Source organism: Lutjanus erythropterus, chromosome 22 (assembly GCF_056507025.1).
Source record: "Lutjanus erythropterus isolate fLutEry1 chromosome 22, fLutEry1.hap2, whole genome shotgun sequence".
Classification (NCBI taxonomy): Eukaryota; Metazoa; Chordata; class Actinopteri; order Lutjaniformes; family Lutjanidae; genus Lutjanus; species Lutjanus erythropterus.
This window is the reverse complement of record NC_139338.1, coordinates 23,612,209-23,636,764: the sequence shown is the minus strand read 5'-3', so window position 1 is coordinate 23,636,764 and position 24,556 is coordinate 23,612,209. Positions and strand designations below refer to the sequence as shown.

The 24,556-nt window shown below is 39.6% G+C and overlaps 1 protein-coding gene across 1 annotated transcript; it reads left to right on the top strand.

Moving 5' to 3' along the window:
* Positions 1-1,196: 1,196 nt before the first annotated feature.
* Positions 1,197-23,813, top strand: cry1a (cryptochrome circadian regulator 1a). Its single transcript, XM_084711037.1, has 14 exons — positions 1,197-2,160; positions 15,279-15,387; positions 16,522-16,664; positions 16,753-16,937; positions 17,067-17,155; positions 17,431-17,571; positions 18,922-19,233; positions 19,702-19,853; positions 20,024-20,226; positions 21,087-21,188; positions 21,304-21,423; positions 21,580-21,657; positions 21,815-21,919; positions 23,002-23,813. The coding sequence occupies exons 1-13, from the start codon at positions 2,003-2,005 to the stop codon at positions 21,913-21,915; spliced, it is 1,893 nt and encodes a 630-aa protein (XP_084567163.1). The 5' UTR covers positions 1,197-2,002; the 3' UTR covers positions 21,916-21,919; positions 23,002-23,813.
* The last annotated feature ends 743 nt before the right edge of the window (positions 23,814-24,556 follow it).

Below are 24,556 nucleotides of genomic sequence, written 5' to 3'. Positions count from 1 at the left end.
ATTTTAATGTATCCTGTTCTTGTCTGCTGTGTTTTGATGTTGTGTTCGCACATGTAAGCAGAGACAAAGTTCTGCCTTTTGCTCGCAAAAGGTAGACAATAAAGTACTTTTCCATTTCTATTTCAAACCAAGCGTGAAAAATGTGGTAAAGTTCATTTTAGGGGCAAGTTTAGGCTGTAAATTCACTTTAATCTCAATCCAGCCCGCTGAATGCGTATTATTTGTCATTTATAGTCGGCTTTCAATGTGCTGCTGCTTCATACAAAACTACTCTTGAGTGTTTTTGTACTACAGTATTTATCAATGTGCGCAACGTTTCTGGTATTAATTGCGTCAGAGGCTCTACTGCTACTACTACTGTACTACTACAGTACTACAATGACACACACACATATGCACGCAGGGTGACGCGTGAGAGCCGCGCGCTCATGCCAGACTTCATGTGCTTATCCGGGTTCTTTTATGGTAAACAAGCCAGTGGAGCCTGGAAGCAGGCGGAGACATTGTTTTTGTTGATACCCTTCAAGTTTTACACTTTTATACAACCAGTATGTCTTCTAAATCTATGCGCACATCATATGCAACAATTTACATTTCACTTTTTTGTCATTATGACTTGTTGTAAACCCCAAATATACCCGAGCAGTGTTAATCTCCGTCTGATTTCACGTTTTTAGTTATATAGAAAAATATTTAGTTAGTTATTTAATTAGATATTTGTTGGAGGAAGTGTGTGAATTCGCTCGCAAACATACGAGGATGTTCGGTCTACTGTAACAGGTCACAACTCAGTTACTATGGCAAGTATGTTAACTTAGATGTTGCTGCCTCGTCTATTTTGGTCGTGTCTAGAAGGAAACCCTCGATCTGTGAAACTCTCGTGAGATTTATGTACGCAGTTTCTTTATTGTGCGCCTTGTTCAAAATAATTATGTTTTATAACGTAATAAAATCAGAGGTTATGATCTGCTTAGGCTTAGAGGGACAAAACACTTGGGTTTGGTTAGAGAAAGAAAATTATTGGAGTAAAATTGTCACTCTCGCGAGATATTTCGCAAACTAGGGGTTCCCTTCTAGACACGACCGTTGGCTGTGTCGTCTACTCTCGGGCAGAGAGAGCACGCTGCAGAAACGTGACCACGCTGAGAAACGCGCTCAGCCGTTTGGACCAATCAGAACGCTCAAGACCGTGTGCGTCTCATGTGGGCGTGGTCACGAGTGTAGGTGCGGTGAGGAGGTTGAGCGGCTATTCGCGAACGTTGAGGAAAATTTTCTTGATATAGACACCCAAAACAACCGCTCCGGAGTGAGGCAGATGAGACATAAGGCACCGAAAAGGACTTTTGACAGCTAAGTATTCGCCCAGCTTTCATTAGGACGACGAATTTAACCGAATCGCATTCAGAAATTGTATTTACATAACCAGCTTTCTCGGCATTCACGGCAGCTGGGTCTTGCCACCGTGTCTCGTGGTCGTTAGCGGCACCAACCGGCATAAATTACAGACTAGTTAATTACTCTGTCATTAAATTTAACACAAATAATGTGTTTTAAGTGCGTGCCCGCCAAAGCGTTCTAGTACATGTATATTTATACACGTATTTTTTCACTATTCAGAAAAACAAGTTATACAACAAGATACGCTCACGCTCGTCATCAAACCGGGTCCTAAAGCCCGCCGTGTTGTTGCCTGTCACATTGCCGGAGAGCGCGATATGGTTCAGCAGCCAACGGTTTCTAAATTCTTCGACATTATGGAAAAGGTTCTGTTAGAGCAAGGTTAATTACAAAGTTGGACTGAAAAACAACGTTTTTTGTATGCTAAAAGAGCATACAGGCACTTTTCTCTTCATACGCTTGGATTCCCACGTTTCTTCTGTTTTGTCTTGGATATATCTTTTTTTTTTTTAAACTGTCAGTGAAGTCGGAATAAGAGTGAACCGAGCGCTAAAGGACTTCTTATAATTCAAAAAGGAAATAAAAGGACTCGTCCAGTTGAGTAATGGTCATTAATACGATCCACTGGTTCAGGAAGGGCTTGCGGCTCCACGACAACCCGTCGCTCAAGGAATCTCTGCTGGGAGCGGATACTGTCCGCTGCGTCTACATCCTCGACCCCTGGTTCGCGGGATCTTCCAACGTTGGGATCAACAGGTGGAGGTGAGCAAAACAACCAGCCGGGCATCCATCTAACAACATGCAAAACACATGTACACAGTGTGGGTGCAGGGGGATCACCACCATACACGTACTTCCTTGCTGTGGTCCTTGCATGCACATGTGGATGCATGAGTTTGGAGGAGAGTGCATGATTTTTTTTATTGTTCAGTTATGCACTGGACAGTTGAGCATTTCATATCCAGGACTGCATTTTCTGATAAGCTGAAATAATTAGTCTGTTTACAGATAAGTTATGTGCAACTGTTGATAATGAGTGCAATGTTTGAGTCACTTTTCAAGCAAGTAATGCCACGCATTTGCTGCTTTCTACTTCTTATATGTAAGGATTTTAAACTTTTCTTTGTTTTATATGAGAGCAAAACTAAAAGTCTTTGTGGGGCTGATCAATATGGCTTATAAGTAATTTCTTAATGTTTTAAGGCTATGCAGATATAAGATGTATGCACATTTTCTCTAAAATAACACACCATAACTTCTCAAATACTGCAAACATATGATGATCTTAGGGAATATGATGAATTTCTGTAGATTAAACAACACAACAGTTGGGCTGGGAAATATGGTAAATATCAAATAAAACATTATTTTTGACCAAATACCTCATTATAGTGCCAGTGTAACAGAAATGTCAACATCACCTTAGGCTTTGGGATTGTCACTTTTAATATTTTTTTGACAGAGTGATAAATGGACTAATCAAGAAAGTAATCAACAGATAAACTGGCAAAGAAATCACTATTGGTTTCAGACCTTATTAGGGTTGCAGCTAGCAATTAATTTCTTAATTTGTTCATCATTCTTGTGATTAATCAGTCAGTTGTTTGGTCTAAAAAAGTGGTGAAAAATGTTAATCACTGTTTCCCAAGGCTCAAGACCATGTCCTCAAATATCTTGTTCTGTCCACAACCCAAAGATATTCAGTTTGCTTTTTCACGGAGGAGTAAAAAAAACAGGAAATGTTTAATTTGAGAGGGTGAAATCACAGAATTTTGTCATTTTATGTTTCAAAAAAATGAAAAACGTTTAATGATTAATTAAAGGAGTTGCTGATTGATTTAATAGTAGACAACTAATATCCGTTGTAGCACTAGTTGTGTGTATTGTACCAATAAGGTTTTATTTTTAGTTCAGATATATGCACTGGGCAATTGTGCATTTCACATCCAAAACTGCATTTTTGTTGATGATTGGAAATGTTTATTTCAACTCTATTAGTCATCTTATAGATCCGTTTCAACCACTCATAACCATTTAATGATTTGAGTCACTTCTGAACTAAAAATATGAAACTTTTGATGTTTCCACCTCCTCGTATGACAGCAATCTGATTATCTTTGGGTTTAGGACTATTTGTGAGGGAAAACAAGTAATTTGAAGATGTCACCTTGTCACTTTTAATATTTTTTAAAACTTTTTTGGACAAAGTGATTCATGATTTAATCAACATTCATTAGATTATAATGGAAAGTAACTGTTGGTTCTACAGCCTTGATATTGTCCATTTTGTTTGACTTTTTAATGCAGTGTATTCTAACTATGATACACTTTGGTGAAGATGTGTGTTAAGTGCTGTTCACTAGTACAAAATCATTGCATGTTTCAAAGTGTCTGTAGAAACCTAAGCATGTAAGCACTGGGTAATGTACCATAACCGTAGAGACACTCTGGTCTTTGAATACCTTTAAAGGCCTGGAGGAAACATGTTGCTGTTTTACATAATCCTCGGCTTAAGGTGGAATGTGACATGGATATTGCTGGTATGGCCTACATGCCTCTCTTCTTTTACTACTGCTTTAATGTGTTGTGTGTCTTTTATGTGCAACTGCATGCGCGACCAGCGTGATCAGGACTCCCTGGAAGAAGAGATCTAGTATCTCAGTGGGACCGTGTGATTCATTTAATTTTTGACAACTAGTCAGATAATTGTTGCGGCTCTAACGTAGAATAAACACATATAGAAAGCGTGTAACAGAAATATTTGGCAAATATTTGTGTACGGCAGGTTTATCTTTATGAAATTGTCTGCCACGCTGTATATTTTGTTTATAATGTTGCACAAGCAAAATCTAACCTCTTCGATTGTTGGCAGAGTTTTTGAGAAATAACCAGATGCTTAAAATTTATTTAAATGACAGGAAGTGCTACATTATATAAGATAATATTATTAAACAGTTTGGCTTGTATTACCTGGATTGTGACTGATATATTACACTGTTATGGAACACATATACCAATTTGGATACTGATATGGCTGAGAAATAATATCCCAGTTTATTTAATCCTAATCATGATCCATGATCTTAACTACAGTCCCTTTTTAAATAAATTTTGAAATGCCTTGTAGACTAAAGCCAGACTTCATCTTCATTTGCACCAGTAAAACGTGATATTGCATTAAAAATACTACACAGGTTGCAAAATGGTGATTTAATCTGAAGTTGTAAACAGAAGCTGAAGGATAGCATAATTATAAAATAACACTTTTCAAGTACTCACAACTCAATTGCATTAACAATATGTTACCTGAGGAAGAGCCATGTGAAGTAATTCGTCCAATCAACGTAGCTATCAAGTTGACTACATCACTCTGTTAGCGGGTCCGCTAATCAATGAGGTTATGTGAAATTTGTAACAAAAAATAAGAGGACGTTGAATTCCAATTTGCCTGAAAAGTAGATCATTAAAGCTTCGCATCACGATCTTTATCTACATCATCAGATTGCCCGCACATAACTGATCTTGACATCATAATACATAATGACCAGTTACTAATATCAGTGTCAATACGATGAGTGATTCCTGCATTACATCATGAGAGCAGTGGAGGTAAATAAACCTTCATCTTTACCCAGTAATTATCATAAAACCAAACATCAATTACACTGTCAGATACATAATTAAATGAGGACACATAAATAACTGGTGCTGACATCAGACATAATTCATAATATTACTTTCTTTTCTCCTCAGAAGATATGCCATTGATAAACAGTACTTTGGTGTGTTGATGCTCACCTCCCTGCTAGACTGTAATTATTGTCAAAATGGTTTGCAGACTTCATGCTTTATAGCATGAAGTGTTTTTTTTTTAGCTAACTAGTTTGTCCCAGAAGTTACCAAACTGTGTCACATCAAGGATCTGTAGGTCAGACCACAGATCCACACTGTGTTCCTAGATTATGAGGCAGTGTAAAAGACATCGACATCATCAGTTATTTCTTCCATGGGGAGATTAGAGACTTGGCAAAGAGGAGCCTCTCCGATATCCTAAGTGATTAATAGGTTTGAAAATGTAGTCCTGAGATGGAAATAGGGAAATGTCTTCAGACTTAATTAGTCTTTCACATTTGCCAGAGCGGAGAATAATGAATTAGCAAGCTTTGTTTTAATCTCTTTGAATTCATTCTAAGTAATGGAAGGTCGTCTGCTTCTTTAGTCTGAGCTGTTTGGTGTGAACGTCACAAAGAGAGCTTGGACGTCGAAAATGAAATCACAGCGATGTATTTCAGCAGGATGGTGGTTTACTTAACCTGTTCAAAAAATTACCTTTAATAGGGCTTTATTGAAGGTGGCTGTCATAGCGGTAAGCTGTCAGTCTGGCAGTAAATGTACAGTTCAGTTCCAGGTGTCAGTTAATAAACACTGAAGCTTCTTAAGAAAAAGTTTGTGTGCTGTTTCCCAACTGCTGGCAAAAGTGAAGGTGGTAAGCCCCAAAGTAAGCTGAGCAGGAAGGGCTAATGTTAATGCTAATGCTAGCATTGTACCTGTTCAACATAAGCTCCAGCTCAGCTGTGTGATTCTTTGTCATTTTTTCTTTGTTGAAAACAGTTGTTGTTGTTGTTAGCATTAGGGATATAAGAAAATATTGATACACTTGAGTATTGCGATATTATGTCTTATGATTTTGTATCAATTCTCTAAACACAGTATCTTGGTATTGGTGTAGGAAGCTAAGCAATGTACTGCTGTGGACAGGGTTGGTAGAAAAATGTGTTTAAGCCACCTAAAAATAGCCCACCTGACAAAAAATCAAAATCAACTCTAGTGTACACTTTATTTAGAATGTTTTCACTGCTCTATCTTGGAGTCAGAGGCTTTTCCAATGTGAAACCACTGTTATATTCTCCAAACCAGCCAGACTCCATTGGCAAAATTAGTAATTTTACTTTGCAGAACATGGGAGTTGCTGTTCTACCGGTGCCTTGATCTGTCAGTTTGTTTTGTGACTTTGGTGATTTAACGTTCAGTTAGTTAGATTCACCAAAGTCACTCAGTAACTCAGGCGCATTGCTTAGCTTTTGTGCTGGTACTCCTCTCCAAACCAGGTGCTGGTAAGCCGCCATCTACTGCAGGCACCTGAATTTGACCTGTATCCCCACATTTCATTGGTGAAGAGGCAAGGCATGACTTAAAACTAATGTTTTACATAACCGACATTTACCGAGCAGACTGTCAGTCAGCCACAGTGTGTGTGTGTGTGTGTGTGTGTGTGTGTGTGTGTGTGTGTGTGCCTGTATAAGTGCAAGATAGGGAAAAGCTGTTTGAGTCTAGTGACAGAAATACGTATATGAAGCATTACAGGCTCATGTGACCAGAGATAAGAGCGAGGATGGTTTAGGTTAGTGGAGACTGGTGAGTTTTCCAACCTTTAACTCACTGGCTTTGTGCTCCTCCTTTCAAACCTCCACCCAGGACACAACATGAGTCAGCCTTCAGTGTTAACATGGAAAGTTCTCCATGCCTAAACAAACAGTTGGCATCTTTTTCAGCTGGCTCGTTCTGTGACCCAGACATTAAATCTGTTGCGTGCAGTCAGCAAACTGCTCCTGTGTGGAAACTGGCAGTTTTAACAGTCTGCACATGCAGCTGCTGAATGAAAGAGCTCCTGAGGTTTACAGTACAGTAGGTGTCTCGCGGGATGTTTTACTTTCCTTTCCTGCTGTGCAGTCTGGTTTGCGTTGCGGTCCCATGCCGTCACTGGAGGAGTGGGGCAGCGGCAGCAAAGGCGTGCCTGTTATGGAGCATCCATGTTATGCTTCCACGGTTATGCAACAGCAGCCTGGGGTGATGCAGAGCTCACACGCAGATCACTCGATATGCCCTGATTCATTCCCTTTATTTTTTTTTTATGCACATACAGACATAGACATAAAATAAATTCCTTTATCTCTAAACACAGTAGAGGTGCACTGAAGATATTATATATTCTAGAGATAGTTAAAAGATCAGTATCTCTCTTAAGAGTCAAGAGGCTTTTTTCTCTGTGTTGAGAATTTTGTGTCAGAAGTAATGAGTTTAATTTCATGTAAAAGTCTTGAGAGAAGCCATCCAGGGTGGGGAACTTTTAAGACTGGAGAGGCCTGTCATTAATGTTAAAATTAGAGTTACAGACGTATACAAAGGCTGATGATTTGCTGTTAAATCTGACCTTTAGTACTGAAAGATAAAAATTTGATCACAGAAAAAAGTCTGCAGAAAGACACTAGCTGAGATTTAGTGGAGCAAAGTAGAATTTTATGATGCACTAGCATGCACTCAAATGCATTAAACAGAGAGTTGTTTCTTCCACAAACTACTAAAGCTGAATCAACACATCTGAAAAAGAGTTTCAGCAAAAAACTGAACATTTTTACCTTCATGAAGGTGAGATTTATTGCAGGACTGTTGTGATAGTGATTGTGACTACATCAGGTTTACCTAAGTGTACCTAATAAACTGGCAACTGAGTGTTAAAATGTTGCAAACTTGCAGTGCTGCAACTAATGATTATTTTCATTATCAATTAATCTGCTGATTATTTTCACAATTATTCAGTTAATCGTTTAGTCTATAAAATGACAAAAAACTTGTGAAAAATGCTCTCAACAGTTTTCCAGAGCACAAAGTGACGTCTTTATTGTTTCTTTTGTCCAAACAATAGTCCAAAACCTAAAGAGTCTTCAATTACTATCATGAATGACAGAGAAAAACAGCAAATCCTCACATTCGTGAAGTTAGAACCATCAAATAGCTTAAATGATTACTCAATTACCAGAATAGTCAATTAATCTGTTCAGCTCTTTAAACATAAGCTGAATAATTATGTGCCACTGTTGGAATATAAAAACACAGACTCTGATGCATTAAAAGAGCTATTAGCACTCAAGCCATTGTGATATTCTTTCCTGGTCACAAAATAATGTGCTGATGCAGTGGGCGGACTGTGCTGAAGGCTATGAAAAGCTTCACTGCAGCCTTCAGCTTCTGTTATAAACGCTTGTTCCTGCAGTAACAGCTCACTCAGGTTATCAGTTTTCTGTCTTGTGTAGACGTGAGCAGTGTGCAGCACTGCCCTTTAGATCTGTAATCCGAGATGGTTGCATGAGGCGGGTCAGTGCCGGATGACATAATCGTGATAACTTTCCCTGCCCCCTATTTCTCCACGCACGATGAAAGTAGGTCAGTGTGTTAGTAGCAAACCTTTCTCTTCGTTTTGACCTACTTTTTCTTCCTCTGCTGCAGCGAGACACCCCAACTATCTGGTGAGCAGTTTAACTGTGGGCGCTAATCCAAACAAAGCTGCCTCCATCTGATATCTGAACGCTTTGTGCTTGAAACTGTCGAAGATGGTCCGTGGAGTTTTGCCGGGTGGCCAGAGTGGTAATCAGTGTGGAGCTGCTCCATGAAAGTGTGTTTATAACAAGCAGGAGGGAAGCAGGAGAACCGCATGGAAAAAACACACACCGATGGATTTTTTTTGTGCCTTGCAGTTTAGTTTTTATCTAAACACCCTGCACTCCTAAAAATAACGGTGCCAACAAGAACCATGAAGGGTTCATCAGTTTATCCTCACAGGAAAACCCTTTTTGGTTCCTGTTCAAACCTTTCATAGGTTAAGGTTCTGTTTTGGAGAGTTCTACCTAGAACCCAACATAAAGGGTTATACCAAGAAGCATCTGTGAAAGGTTTCACCTAGAACCCCCTGTGAGATGTTCTACAGAGAATCCTTTTAATGGTGTAATGGTTTCACCCAGAACCCTGTCTGAGGGGGTTCTGAGCCTTTCCACCTGCCAAGGATGCTAAGAAGGAACCCACCAGGGGCATCTGCTGAGAACCCCTTTATATTCCAAGAGCTTTATCTAGAACTCACCCACGGGGTTATACAGAGAACCCTTTATTAAAAGTTTTATCTAGAACCCACTCACAGGGGCACACTGAGAACCCTTTTAAATTCCAAGGGTTTCATCTAGAACCTACCCAGTGGGTTCTATGGAGACCCTTTCACATTCCAAGAGTTTAATCTAAAACCCAGCCAGGGGTTTCTATTGAGAACCCTTTTAAATTTTAAGAGTTTTTTCTAGAACCCACCCAGGGGGTTCTGCCAAAACCCTTTTATATTCCAGGAGTTTTATATAGAACCCACTCAGGGGGTTTTACCAAGAACCCCTTTATATTATGGTTCAAAGAACCCTTGATGATTTTCTTCTAAAAAGGATTAGATGGATTACAAAGAACCCTTGATGAACCATTTCTCCAAAACAGGGTTCTTCACAAGAGTAGGACCTCAGCCCTTCAGGTAGAACCCTTTTGGAACCCTCATTTCTAAGAGTGTAAATGAAGACGGATGAGGTTCATTGCTGTGTTTGAAGCGTCTCACAGAGGTGAGCAGACGCAGCAGAGCAGCGAGCAGAGCGACTGACCCCGGAATGATTCCCTGCAGTGGACGGATAAATCTTGGCTCGGATGTTAGAAGGCTACTCGGTGACCATCAGATAAGACTGTGGTCGTAACCGTTTCCAGATGTGAAAGTACACAGTGTGACTGTTTGAGAGTGAAGCAGGGTGTTCCTGGAAAAAAACATCACTCAGTGAACGTCTCACTTAATCACGTCCTATAGGTCCAAAATAGGAAATCTCTACTCAAAACACTTTTCTCTGTAGCTCTAACGTGCAGCTTTCATACAACAGAAACAGCACTGGACAACAATCCAATCCTATAATCAATCAACATGAAACTATGATTATATTTAGATGTAATTTTGCAAAATTATAAATTAAATTTGGAATATGAAATACATCTGAACGAAGAGTATTGAAGTTAACATTTCTTAAATTTCTACTTAAGTTGCCTAGAAACTCAAGCTGTGCAAGACTGTCCAGACATCTGTTAACAAAACACATATTTAGAAAAAAACAAAACCATCCATTTAACTTTAACTACTCAATCCCAGTAGCACATACAGTGATTCTGACTGTTGGAGGGAAAAAACATCAGGTTGTTCCTTTTCAAAAGAGACCAAAACAATGCATGTAGGCCTACTACTTTGGGTATTCGCAGGATTGGTGTTTTTGTCTTATTTTACATGGATTTACAGGAAAGGGAAGAAAACCTCAACATGTATCGGTGTACAGCACTCTTTCCAACCCAACCCTCACAGTCTGCATGCTCTTTAATCCAGTTCCTGCTCAGTCATAATGTCACCCACATGATTTGCTTTTGAATGGCGGCCTACACTCAGAGCCATGAAGAATGAATAATATAATCAGAATTTGAATGATAATTCATCATTCTCCACATTTACCGAAACATGTGTAAAAGCAAGCACTGTTCCCTCATAATAAATAATGGAGCACCAACCATCCAGCCTCTTCAAAACACTCATAGACTGTCAAAATGCACTATTATGTCCTTTGCTGTTTCATAATGGCACATGATTTATTAACTGAAACATTTCCACTGTGGTTATAAATAGGAGAGTGACAGTTGAGTATTTTGGTTTCGCTGTCAGTGCTAAGTTTTTACAGTCCCCTCACAACACCCACCCAGCTTTCATATCAGTGAAAGACATGATTTTAGACCTGGACGACACAGGAAGCTTCCACCTACGAACTTTGGTACCTATAGCAACAACAGGAAGCACCATATTACTGCCGCTCCGCCTGCATGCAGGTTTGGATCTGTTTGTGTGTCTCTGCTCGGATGTGTGGAGAGACAAAACAGAAGCTCAGAGCAAATTCAAGATAAAAATAAGGATGAAACAATATTATTATTAGGTTGTAAAAGTAAGAAAGTATCGCTGTCGGTCATATTTGCTTCAGTTGGGTTTGTGCTCATCGACGTCACATACAGTGATGATTAAGCTCGTGTGTATGCAGGTCGGTTGACTCATACACTGGCTGCATAATTTGGCTTAAAGGATGAGTTCAAGGTCTGTCTTTTGAATTAATCAGGTCTGTCAGAAGCAGAAGAGCGCATGAAAAAAAATTATGGTTTTTATTTCCTTTTCCTCACCACAGTAACCTGGTCACACTTGTTTATTCATGCAGATTGGGGGTTAAATTGGGCTGTTATGCTGTCAGGATCATAAAGAAGATGAAAGGTGGTGCCCTCAAGGATGATCGTCTCATTTCACTTTGTTGTCCTGCCGGTTTCAGGATATTTGCCATTATGAGTCTTACGTCAAGAGGTATTATTCAGAATTTATTCAACAGGACGTTTGCAAGCTTCAAGCAAAGACATCAGTTTAAATTAATTCATACAATCAAGATCATGGAATAATAGAACATATGTGCTTTAGTGCCAAATTAGAAGCACAGGTCCTCTAATACACACATCCAAGTACATAAAAGTTATGATTTGTATGAAATTCTGCAACCTGAAACCTCACTTCACTTTAAAGTTGAGTGGGGCTGCAACAAATGATTATTTTTGCTATTAAATATTCTGCCAATCATTTTATCAATTTGTTGTTCAGGTAGAAATAGTGAAGAATGTCAAATCAAGGGTTCAAGTTTGAAATAAAATAAGCCAGAGAGCTCAACTGATTTTGCCTTTTAGCACAAAACAAAAACAACTCAAGCCTTTTTGGCACTCAGAGTGTGTGGTTACACTGAGTGTGATTTGTCGGTCTTTATAACATCTGATAGAAAAGCGTGGGCACTTATCTCATTCACATTCTGAATTAATGAGATAATTTTTCATGTAAAAATGTCTTTGGAAAAGTTGCAGAAACACTTAACTTTTAGAAGTGGTTCTCAGGCTGCATCAGCTTTTGGATGCAGAAACTGAAACTTTGGTTGCCATTTTTTAGTCACCTTCTATTTTTAGTAATTAAGATGCAAAGCAGTTATATGTCAATTAATCCTGAAAATATGGCAAAACAATGAATATGACTTTATCTCTGTATGCCTGTATGAGGGAAAATACACCAACAAACGTGCAGCTTTGTCTGGTTCTGTCAGAGCAATATTTAGACATCACTTATGCAACAAATATTACAATGTATTTCATTTAGGGTGCATATTGTGCTGTTTGCTTTCCCTAGTTTTCATATTTTAAAAAGCAGTTGCCACAGATGCCAGAATTGGTTACTGTCGAGCCTTGCCCTCAGTTTTCCCAAGGCGACGTCTTAAAATAGTGTTTTTGTCTGAGGAGCAGTCTAAACTCCAAAAACATTCAGTTTATTGTCATGGAAGGGTTAGAAAAGGAGCAATATTCACATTTGAGAGGCTGAGACCAGGGGATTTTTGAATTTGTTGTTTAAAAAATTACTGAAACAGTCTGATATAATGTTATCTAAAGTCAAGGACTTCAGTAGTCTTGGCAGTGGTTGGAGATTATGAGACTTTTCTGCTGGTCCTGATTTTGCCACCATTTTAACTGAGGTAGCTTTCCCTTTAATATCTCTGGTTTTAGAGCATTATAGACAATTTTGCACATCACTAAGCCCTATGGTAATATCTGACTGTGAAATATGTCATTTGCAGGATTAGCCAACACCAGTTATTCCTGCTGACTTCATCTTAGTCTCGCGGTACCAAACGATCAGAGATCTTGCTGTCTTCTGCTGGTCTGGGTTTTTCTAAATGCAAGGTAGTTGCTTACCTCACCAGAAACGATGCTCTGCCCCCACTTTCTATTGTTGTAAGCACATAATGTCACTGCCACCAATATAAAGAGCTGTCCTAAAGACTTTGGTTCAGTAAATGAAGTTTTTTTTTTTTAATTCTCTGATTGTTTCCACCTAGTTTTGGCAACGAAAGTATTACCTGCATCTACCCACATCTTAACATTTTTATTACCGCAAACCACAAATGTATTTTATTTGGTGCAAAGATAATCTGAGTGGATCAAAATGTTGCGCATTTATTCTAATTTATGGTTTTCAGTGTGCAGGTGTTTCTCTTTTCATCAGTGCTGATCTCCAGTAGCTCTGCAGCTACATGTGATGTATGATTACGTCTAAATCTTAACTTTTTCCCACAGAAAAGCTACTGTGGATCTCAGTTTAAAAGTATGCATGCCATGATTATTCTGTCTGGTCTTAAATATGGAAAAATAGGTTGTATAAATCTGAATCCTGCAGGATCAAAAGTGTAAACAGTCTTTGTTGGACAAACCCTGTCATGCAGCATAACAGCAGGGTGTTTCCTCATGTGTCAACAGTTCCCTTTATTTATTTGTTTTAGTAACAGTTGTCCTGAATGTCCAGTTCCCACACAGTTCTGTTCAGCCTGTGACTGTGGCTGAGGCTGAGGCTGGTTATCTAACAGTGTAACAGAAATGGGCTCCTTCATCACCACTAAAGTGGCTGTTAGTCCTCCCGTCTCTCCTGGCTTACCAACATCAGATTAGTCAGACGTTTCTGCTGACTCACACACCTGCTCCGCTCAGACTGTTGAACCTTCAGCCTTGTTGGCAGACACATTTTCATCCCCCTGATTTTATTACAACACTTGACACACTTTAGTAAGGTGTGGCTCTGATTGTGGAAGTGCACATGTTTACTTCTGTTACTTGTGGAACAGTAAATGAAAAGAGATTAAAGTTACATGTTATGTCATTAATAGATATGCACCGATTTCAATTTTCTTTCCAATTTCCGATTTTTTTTTTTTAAGGGTCTGACCTGCCGATTCTGATTTTCAGTCTTTCTAAGGATTTTAATTGACAGCATTCACAAACATTTTTGCAACTTTTCTTGTAAAAATTAAATTGGATGTTCATAATAAAACACTGACTGTTAAATATGACATTTTCTCCAAAGTCCTCCAGGTTACAGCCAGGCCTTATTATATTTTCATATCAAGATTATGAATAGAGGCAAGTCGTTTTGTCCATCTAGAACCAAAGATATTCAGTTTAACGTGATAATCAAAAAAGAAATGCAAGAAATCTCCATACTTTAGAGGCTGAACATTAAAACATAGCATTTTACTTGCCCTGGGCAGGCAGGCAGTCCTTATCGTTGAGCCTTGATAAAGTCATAAAATCATCAGATAAAAAACAAGAAAACAGAAAAATATTCATAAAATATTCTCAATGAACTAAAATACAGTTCAAATTAAGGCCGCAACTAACGATTAATTTCATTATTGATTAATCTGTCGACCATTTTTGTGATAAATCCATCAGTTGTATGGTTTATAACATCATAAAATGGTGAAAAATATTGATCAGTGTTTACCAAGCCCAAGGAAACAAAGTAAAAGCAAGTTAAGAGTCAAGTAAAAACCAGGAAATGCTGCCCAGTAAAAGTTCAGAGTTTTAAAGAGGGACTCACTGACTCAGCTGACCTGATTTCCTCTGGCAGATCGTTCCAGAGCCGAGGGACTCTGACTGCAAACACATTCACATTTCAAATCCGTGCAGATGACTTCTATTGTTCTGGAACAGGAACAAGCATCTGTCTGTTTCCCCTTCTGTCAACTCCACTGAAAAAAAAAAAGAGGATTTGTTTAATTAGGTCATTTGCTTTAAATCTTCACACTTCCAGCGTGTCAGCATCTAGTTGTGAACGCATTAATATGTTATTTTAGAAAACTGCTTCTCGGAGTAGGGTGATCTCGCTGCACCGTCCTGCATAAAATTAGCATATCAAAGAGCAGATTGAATTAAAACTGCTGCTTCATGTTTTGACAAATCCAGAACAGCCTGAAATAATCATCATCCCACAACAGAGGAGCTTTCTTTCCTCGCTGATTGCGAGTAACACGATGCCCCTTTTTTCCAGCTTCGACATGATCACAGCTCCTGTTACATGTTTTGGAATATTTAACTGCATATTGTTGTTACTGTCAGTGTTTTAACCGCTCATCCTTCACTCTGTCGTCCTCCAGGTTCTTACTGCAGAGTCTTGAGGACTTGGACTCCAGCCTCCGTAAGCTCAACTCTCGACTCTTTGTGATACGAGGCCAACCCACTGATGTCTTTCCCAGACTTTTCAAGGTAACACGCTCATCTGACATTAACATAAAGCTTTGAGGTGCAATATCTATCATTTCCACATTAAAGCTACCGCAAGGAGTTTTTAATTGGTCATGAAACAATCTCAGTTTAATGCCTCTATATGAGTTACATATTAAGCAAACAGGAGAAGATTGACTGTCTGCATAGTTATTCTTAATGCTTGCCATCAAGTCGGATTCTCATTTAAATCAGGTGAAACGAGCCTCTTTACATTTTCATAGCCAAAGTTACACTGAGTAATATGTTAGTCAGTTAAAAGGAAGAAGGATGAGATTTCAATTAGAAAAGTTTATTTTTGACGCTATATTTTGAGGCCATGGCAGAGGAAACGCTGCTGATTTTGTCCACGGGGGGCGTGCATTGTGTACTTTTAATATCCAAAATATTAACAATTATAATGGGCCTCATGCATGAACATTTTTGTATTCTTATCTTACTTGTTTTCATACGGTGCCATATCAGATTCAACAAACACTTCTAATTTCAGATAAACATGTAAATTCTTGACATAAAAACATGATGAATGCCACCTGTGCATATTTGAGCTCCTGAGAAGAATTTACAGACCAGTAAAACCATATAAACTGTGTGTTCTACCATACATGTCAGGAAGTGTGCATACGTTTTGGGCTTTAAACAAATATGCCTGGCCAATGAGTCAAAAAGTGAATTTCAGACAACCCTATTCATTCTCAGTATGTCGACAACCAACTCCCCAGATCCACTTTGTTGAAACCAGTGTTATGTTGCTGAGCTCAAGTTGGAAAAAAATTATACCAAGTATAATTTCACTGGCATACAAAAACTTGGCGGTTGTCGACAAAACACAAATTGCAGTATGCAGCACATGCAGGTCAAAAATTAGAGATGGAGACAAAACAGCTTCTAACTTCGTTCAGCATTTGAAGTTGCACAAAGAACGGTAAGTTGAGACTCTGTGGTTAAAATGGCATTGCATTTGCTAGTTTTGGGATTTGTCATTCTTGACTTGAGACTTACTTGTGACTTGCTAAACGACTTGTAACAGCAGAATTACATACGGTGAGTTTAAGGATGCTTGTGCAGACCCTGTTTATTCTACTGTGCAGCTCACAGTCGCTCTCTGTTCTGCAGGAATGGAAGATTTCTCGTTTGTCTTATGAGTACGACTCTGAGCCTTTTGGGAAGGAGCGAGATGCAGCTATTAAGAAACTGGCCTCTGAGGCTGGAGTTGAGGTGACAGTTCGCATCTCCCACACCCTCTATGACCTGGACAAGTGAGTCAACATCGCGTCTGACCGCATCTGCTTTAAGGCCATCTGTGAAACAACTGTCGGGTCTTGAACTCTCTCTGTGCTCCTGCAGGATCATAGAGTTAAATGGGGGTCAGTCCCCTCTCACCTACAAGAGGTTCCAGACCCTCATCAGTCGCATGGAGGCAGTGGAGGTGCCCGCGGACTCCATCACGGCGGAAATCATGGGGAAATGCACTACGCCGCTGTCCGAAGACCATGACGACAAGTTCGGGGTCCCCTCCTTGGAGGAGCTGGGTGAGTGAGATTAAACTTTTTGGTCCACATCAGTACCAACACCAGAGCAGTTTAGATTCAGACAAACTCCAAAATGAAACTCATTATTAGGGTGTTAATAATGTTTTCTTTTAAACATGATCCCTGCAGGTTTTGATACCGAGGGTCTGTCCTCAGCTGTGTGGCCGGGGGGAGAGACTGAAGCCCTCACACGACTCGAGAGGCATTTGGAGAGGAAGGTCAGTCAAATATCTGATTTCCAGATGAGAAATTCTTTAAAAAAGTCTCTAAATAAAAAATTCTAATTACTGGTTTGTCATTTAAATTAAAAACAGTCAACTATTTCCTTAACTATTGACAAATTCTCTTCAAACCTTTAAAAAAAAAAAACAGGTTCTTGTTCCCCAAGTTGAATTGTAGTTTGATCTCCACGATCTTTTAGACTCATGAATACTGAATAAAACATTTCCATGCAGTCATTTCATATCTGATCATGTGACTCTGTTGCCATCAGGCGTGGGTGGCCAACTTCGAGCGTCCCAGAATGAACGCCAACTCGCTGCTCGCCAGCCCGACTGGCCTCAGCCCGTACCTGCGCTTCGGCTGCCTCTCCTGTCGCCTCTTCTACTTCAAACTCACCGACCTCTACAGGAAGGTAGGTCATTAAACGCCTCCAAACACAGAGAGCACAGTTCTGGTACAATCTAATAGTCAGCTGAATTATTCTGCTGGCCCCAATATAAGATAGAGAGTGAGACTGTGGCGGTAAATCAGTGCATTATGGGTCATCGGTAGCCTCAGTGTTGCTAGACTCATGAGTTTCTTCAAATCTGTCTTCTGTTGGTTTAAAGTCTTGAAAGTCAAAAGCTCCTCCTGACGTTTTTGCTGCAGAAACATCAGCTGATGTGAGGCAGTGTCACATGATATTCTGATGAGGAGTTTAAAGACAGCGTGAAAAATGATTAACAGCTAAAGAAAATCGCTCTGATGCCTTCCACGAGTCTTGACAGTAGAGTGTGACCGATAAACAGGATGAAGAATTGGCTGCAACTGAAAATCTACCTGGACAAACTACACAAATGTGAGATTTATACTGAAATGGTAGTATTTTAAAAAAGAACCATTCATTTCTTAAGTGTTTTTTAAATAAGATGTATTCAAATTGTGACTTTTTTTATGCTATAGTAATTTTCTGATTAATTGTAAATTAAGGTTGTCAGAAGTATTAAGCCAGTGATACTTTTTTGATTCCTTGTGTGTAAAACGATACAATATGTGTTTATTATAGAACTTAAAGTGCTGAAGCCAAAAAAAAGAAGAAGAAATAATTGTCTTTATTGTCCTGCCTGAAATGTAGCTTTCAGCAAAATCAGACAGTGTTCATTGACCTTCTCTGTACCAGCCTTGGACGTTATTTGTTTCTTAAAACTAATATTTTACTGAAGTTTAAAACTCTGGTATCGTGACGACTCCACTGCAGAGACAAGACACATGAAAGTATGCTGTCTCTGTCTGCACACTGCCATTTTAATCAAGCAAACTCCTTCTACAGCACGTGTGAGAGTGATTTACTGCTTCCATTGTTTATAGCACCACCTACTGGCTCCCAAGTTATTCTGCAAAGAGGGGAATTATTCACATCAGTCTTCATTTGTTGCTCTGACTCCCTCTTGAGGCGTGATGTTGTATAATCAGACTTTAATGCAAATATAAGGTAAGGTTTAGGAAAATGTCAGTCTGTTTTTTTTAATTATTAATACTTACTTTTCATTAGTAGTCATCAGAGTTTGCCCAGCAGCAGTTGTTGCATGTGATCAGGTGGAGGCAGGACAAACCGGAGCTCCTCTAGTTTAAATGCTTACTGCTGACTGAGAAAACAGACAGCAGTCATAGTTTCCTAAAATCCATCTTTCAGTTCATTTCAGATTCTAACATCAAGTTCCAAGCTGTCATCATGTTTCTTCCCAGTTCTTTGGATGTTTAATATGATTTCCGACCCCTCCAGGTGAAGAAGAACAGCTCCCCTCCTCTGTCGCTCTACGGTCAGCTGCTGTGGCGCGAGTTCTTCTACACGGCGGCCACCAACAACCCCTGCTTCGACAAGATGGAGAACAACCCCATCTGCGTCCAGATCCCGTGGGACCGCAACCCTGAGGCGCTGGCCAAGTGGGCGGAGGGCCGGACCGGCTTCCCCTGGATCGACGCCATCATGACCCAGCTGAGGCAGGAGGGCTGGATCCACCACCTGGCCCGACACGCCGTCGCGTGTTTCCTGACCAGAGGGGACCTGTGGATCGGCTGGGAGGAGGGCATGAAGGTAAGGTTTTTTCTTATAGTATACTTTTTTTTTTTTTACTTAATATCTATTTGAATATAAAATTTATATCACATTTTCTTTCTGGTTCCTGTTTGCTGCAGGAATGAAAAATAAAAACATATAATCATATTTGTACAGTAGAATCTACTGGACCTAGTATCTGGGTCGTGATTTCTGGAAAGAGACACTGGTTTTTAAATTTTTTGGTGCGTTGAGCAGCACAAGCCGAATGTAATTTAGTCCCATTATATTGGAGAGAAGGCAGACGTCTCTACGGCTGAAATCTCCAAAACTCTGCAGCTCACACCAAAACTGTGTAGGTGGATAAAGAGCAGTACAAACCAGAGGAAAAATATATTTTTTAAATTCTGTAGTGAACTGTCCCTTTAACCATCTCAGCCCAGAGAAGTCAAATATTGCATGTGAATATTTGCAGCTAACAGGAGGCTTGTTGATGTTTGTCTTGAGGTGTTTGAGGAGCTGCTGCTGGATGCAGACTGGAGTGTGAACGCAGGCAGCTGGATGTGGCTCTCCTGCAGCTCTTTCTTCCAGCAGTTCTTCCACTGCTACTGCCCCGTCGGCTTCGGCCGACGCACTGACCCCAACGGAGATTACATACGGTACGCTGGCATCTACCTATACATGGTCTCCAGTCTAACTAACTGTGTGAAACGCTGTGCTGCTGAAATTGTGGCTCAATTTATTGGAGATAGTGATGAAAACTGACATGCTTGAGATGTTTTTGCTCGCCGTAACGATAAATTACAGCCTCCTGCATCTCTTCACTCAGGCGCTACCTGCCCATTCTGAGAGGGTTTCCAGCCAAGTATATTTATGATCCCTGGAACGCTCCAGAGAGCGTGCAGAAGGCCGCCAAATGTATCATTGGAGTGCATTACCCCAAACCCATGGTGCACCACGCAGAGGCCAGCCGCCTCAACATCGAACGGATGAAACAGATCTACCAGCAGCTCTCCTGTTACAGAGGCCTCGGTAAGAACACAACACCAGATCCAGATGATGTCTTTAATATTCATATGAAACAGGATCAACCTGAAATGACAGTTTCCTGATGTTACGAAAAGACTGTTACATAAAAACAATGCAGGTTTAAAGTTCCCGTGAAACAGTCAGCAGAGTGTTGATTACTTACACATATTTATGTGCTTCTTGTAAAAACAGGCAGTTAGGGAGGGACTTGTTGTGGATATTGACATGTTCAGTAGCCAGTAGTGCTGAATGTATGTTATACAACCCATCATGTTGCTATAGCGATTAGAAAACAGTTCCATTCTTGGACTGATGTCTCCCTGTGAACACAGCTAACAGCAGATAGCAATTAGCTAATTTACCCACAAATAAAACTATCTTTTCTTTTCGACTCTGTAAATGGCCGCACTGTTGGTCTTGGAGGCTGTATGTGGTCCCGGTCCGGCCCCGTTCACTGTGAGGCTGCTGAGCCCGGTTCTGTTACCCAGTTCTGTTACTGTATAATTCTACTTTGTGTGGTTGTATATGTCACAATAAACCTTTACCTTTAAGACATATGTTGTTAAAACACTTGAACATTGAAAAAGAGAATTTGGCACTGGGTCAAAAAAGTAGTGTCAACAGTGTAAACAGATGGCCGATGAGGGGCTTTCCAGCTTTCTGATGAAGGCAAAATGTCAAGAAAATGGTGAACAAGAACCTGTCATGGGGGCTCTGAAGTGGAGTTAAAATGTCTGTTTTCTCCAAAGTCAACACAAATTACACCAATAATTACCTTAAAAATTCTACTTTAACTGTGATTTGCATTAATGTAATCTTGTATCTTGTTATAAGGCGTTAATGTCTGTTGCGTGTGTCTTCAGGCCTTTTGGCTACAGTTCCGTCCAACTCTAACGGCAACAGAAATGGAAACGGTGAGACAGGATTCCCTGTTGAAGCTTCACACGATGCTGCGACTTCATCCGGTACGTGGCATGAAACACACAGTACAGTCTGGGTCCTTCAGCGATTTCCTTTAGCGCTGAAGTTGTATCCACGCAAAAGAAGAAGAAGATCAATTTCTTGTTTTTGTTTTTCCAGGCTATCAGATGCCGGTTCACTCCCAGGCAGACTGGCAGAGTGGTGTCATGATGTACATGCAGGGAGATCCACAAACCAGCATGGCCACACACCACCAGCAGCAGCAGCAGCAGCAGCAGGGTGAGGACACAGTTAGATGTTATGTACCCCAATATCTTATGCTCACTTTCCCTTTATACAACATTTATTTTCTCCTATTTGTCGCCCGTAATGTTGTTCTGCAGCACCCATGAGTCCTACTTCTCTGCTAATCCTTGAATCTCCCTTGAATTCCAGGTTACGCCGGTCCCAGTTCCAGTGTGATGTGTTACACCCCGGGCTCACAGCAGATTCCTGGTCCTGCTGTTCAGAAAGGTGAAAACCGATGATACCAGCGAATACGAAACGTCTTTAACAGTCCAATGCCTTTATTCTAAACTGTGCCTCTGTTTATACTCAGTGACTGAGATATTAAAACTGTACTTTCAGGGTTACTCTCTAAACTCTGCTGCTGTTTTGTTTTATTTTTTAGGACCTGAACACCACTGCACCACTCAGACCGGCGGCAAACGCCACAGCGAGGACTCCGGGAACGGCAAAGGCTCTAAAGTCCAGAGACAGAGCAGCCACTAGAACGGTCAGTTGGAAACTTAACTTATTCCTACTGAAACATTGGGCTAACGGGGATTTTAAAAAACTATAAAATTGTGCACAGGATATAAAAATACAAAGAAAAATGTCTCGGTCTGTAGGATGTTCTAGCACACACAGATCAATTTAAGAGTTTTGTTTAGAAAAAACTCAGGGCAAAGCGGGGATTTATGCGACTCGTTAATAATTCAGAAGTCATTAAATTCACTGAAGGCTCATGCTGCTGATGTTTCAGTGCTTCTGTTAATATCACTGCAACCGAAATGTCAAGATTGAGGCAGAAATGAACTCTAAGTTGATACTGATTTAAATAGAAAAGTCCTTGAATAACAAGTGGCCGTTTGCATAGAGGATCTTCAGAATATATTTCCAGTAAAAATACACTTAGGACGGCATTTTTCCATATTTTTGTTTTCATCAACAAATTCCACGAAAAGATCAAAACAACAACAGTCCATTATTCTGTCTCTGAATAATTCTCTTGTTTACTCTGTCTGTTCTCCAGACTTCTTGAACTGGACACACAGACAGTCCTTCAGTAGGATTACAGTCTCTTCATGGGATTTATTGATTAAAAATAAAGTCCTTTTAGGCAAAAGATTACAGGCAAAAACATGCAGTTTTTGAGATTTTTCTTTTGTACATTCACTGCCACTAGAGGTCGCTGTACACCACCAGTATCTCAGACCAAAACAAATGCAAGCTTCATTTACTCAATAAAGTTGGAAAGTATGTCACTATATTTACTATTTCTCGCATCAAATGTTTTCAGGAACATATTTCTGTGCACCATTTAGCTGTAATATGAGAAATGTTGCGACCAGCAGCCACCATTTTGGGTCAAACTCTGATCAAACTGTTAAACTATACAAATATGGATCAAGATTACACATAATCACTTTAGTTGCTTTCTTTTTCAGTATATGTATGTGTATGTATGTGTATTTTTCAGTATACTTGAAACATATATCTTGAATAATTAAATTACTGTGTTGGCTGAAATGTGACAAAGTTATTAGATATATTTTGATTCTCAGTTCATGTGTGTGTCTCTCCGTCTCGTTGCAGGAGTGTCGCCGTCAGTCACGCCGTGTACGCAGCCCGACACAAAACGGACGCTATTTGGACTGACGTTTTTGTTACAGCACCACACTGTTGCATGAACACACCTTCAGGAGGAGCAAACAGGCCCACCGTTGAAACACATTCACCAGTTTGTCAAGTAAAAAAAGAAAAAAAAATGGGACTGTATATGACATTATCATGTGGACTACGCGGCCCGGTCCAGTGGAGACGTCACTGGAGCGGCTGTTACACTGTGCTTATGTTTGGGGTTAACGTTGCCGGGACCCTTGTGTATATAATGAATTTGCTAATTTCTGCTCACATACAACTTGTACATATTTGGATATTGTATGTGTGTTTTTCTCTCTTTGTGTAGTCATAGACCCATTGATATATTTTTGATATGAGAAATCATCATGGACGGACCTTTTTCTTTCTGGAAAATTTTCAATAAAAATAAAAACATTTATAGACCGTCCATTCCAAAAAAAAAAAAAAAAAGAAAGGAAAAAAATGGTGATAAATCTTGTATCTATTCTAATGCCGCTGCCTGTCTGCTCATTTATTCTGCTTCCCAAGTTTCTCCCTTTTTGAGCCATCCAATGTATCTATCAACAGTGTTTTCATCATTTTCCTTTCTATCTCAGTACTAGTTGACTCGTTCTGTTCTGTACCACTGTAGAGGCAATATCAGTATGACGTTAACTATCAGAGTTATTGCAAAAAGGCGACGGGAACACAGACTCTTCATATCATGGTGCCCTTCCCCTGTATAATCCCCCCCAATAAATGTACCACTGGAGAGAACTTCTTCACCTGCTTCTTGTTTCCTCTCAATGTGCTTGTTTAATTAAAACTGGGTTAAACATACAGAAACGGTGTCGGCTGTGTTTCTTCGAACGTGAAGTGTTGAAAACAGTCACACTGTCAGATACTTAAAGGGACAAAAATCAGAAATGCAGCTTTTTCTTCTGGTCTGTAGCGCTTTTTATCCCTCTAGATCCACGATTCATAGTTCAATTAATAATACTTTAATTTTTTAAACCGGAAATAGTTCATAAATGACATTATAATCTAAGTATCTGTAACTCTTAATAAATATACTGATACAGGATGTTGGGGGCTGACACCGATACTGATAGAAGGAAGTAACAAAAAATAAGAGGTTGGCCAATATTCTTTATTTTTATATACGAAAATCAAAAATGATGACAAGGCAAGGGAACAGTAAACTTTCACAAGTATTTTAATAACTATAGATAGAAAAGAAAACACAAATAGGACGACTTGAATTAAGAAGAAGGGCCAAATTTTCATAAAATGCAGCCTATAAGTCTAAAAAAACCAAAACAATCTGCATTGTATTCGGTAAAAACAAATGTCAGATAACAAGAAAGTGTAAAAAAAAAAAAAGCTATGTCAAATGAAAGGGATCTTTTACTGAGAAAAAATTGAGAACCTCTGATCTACATGTTGACATCTGTTGTGAGCAGTTTCACACAGGAACTATTTTGTTTCTACTACTTTCAACTACAACCCCCAACAATACGGTGCATCC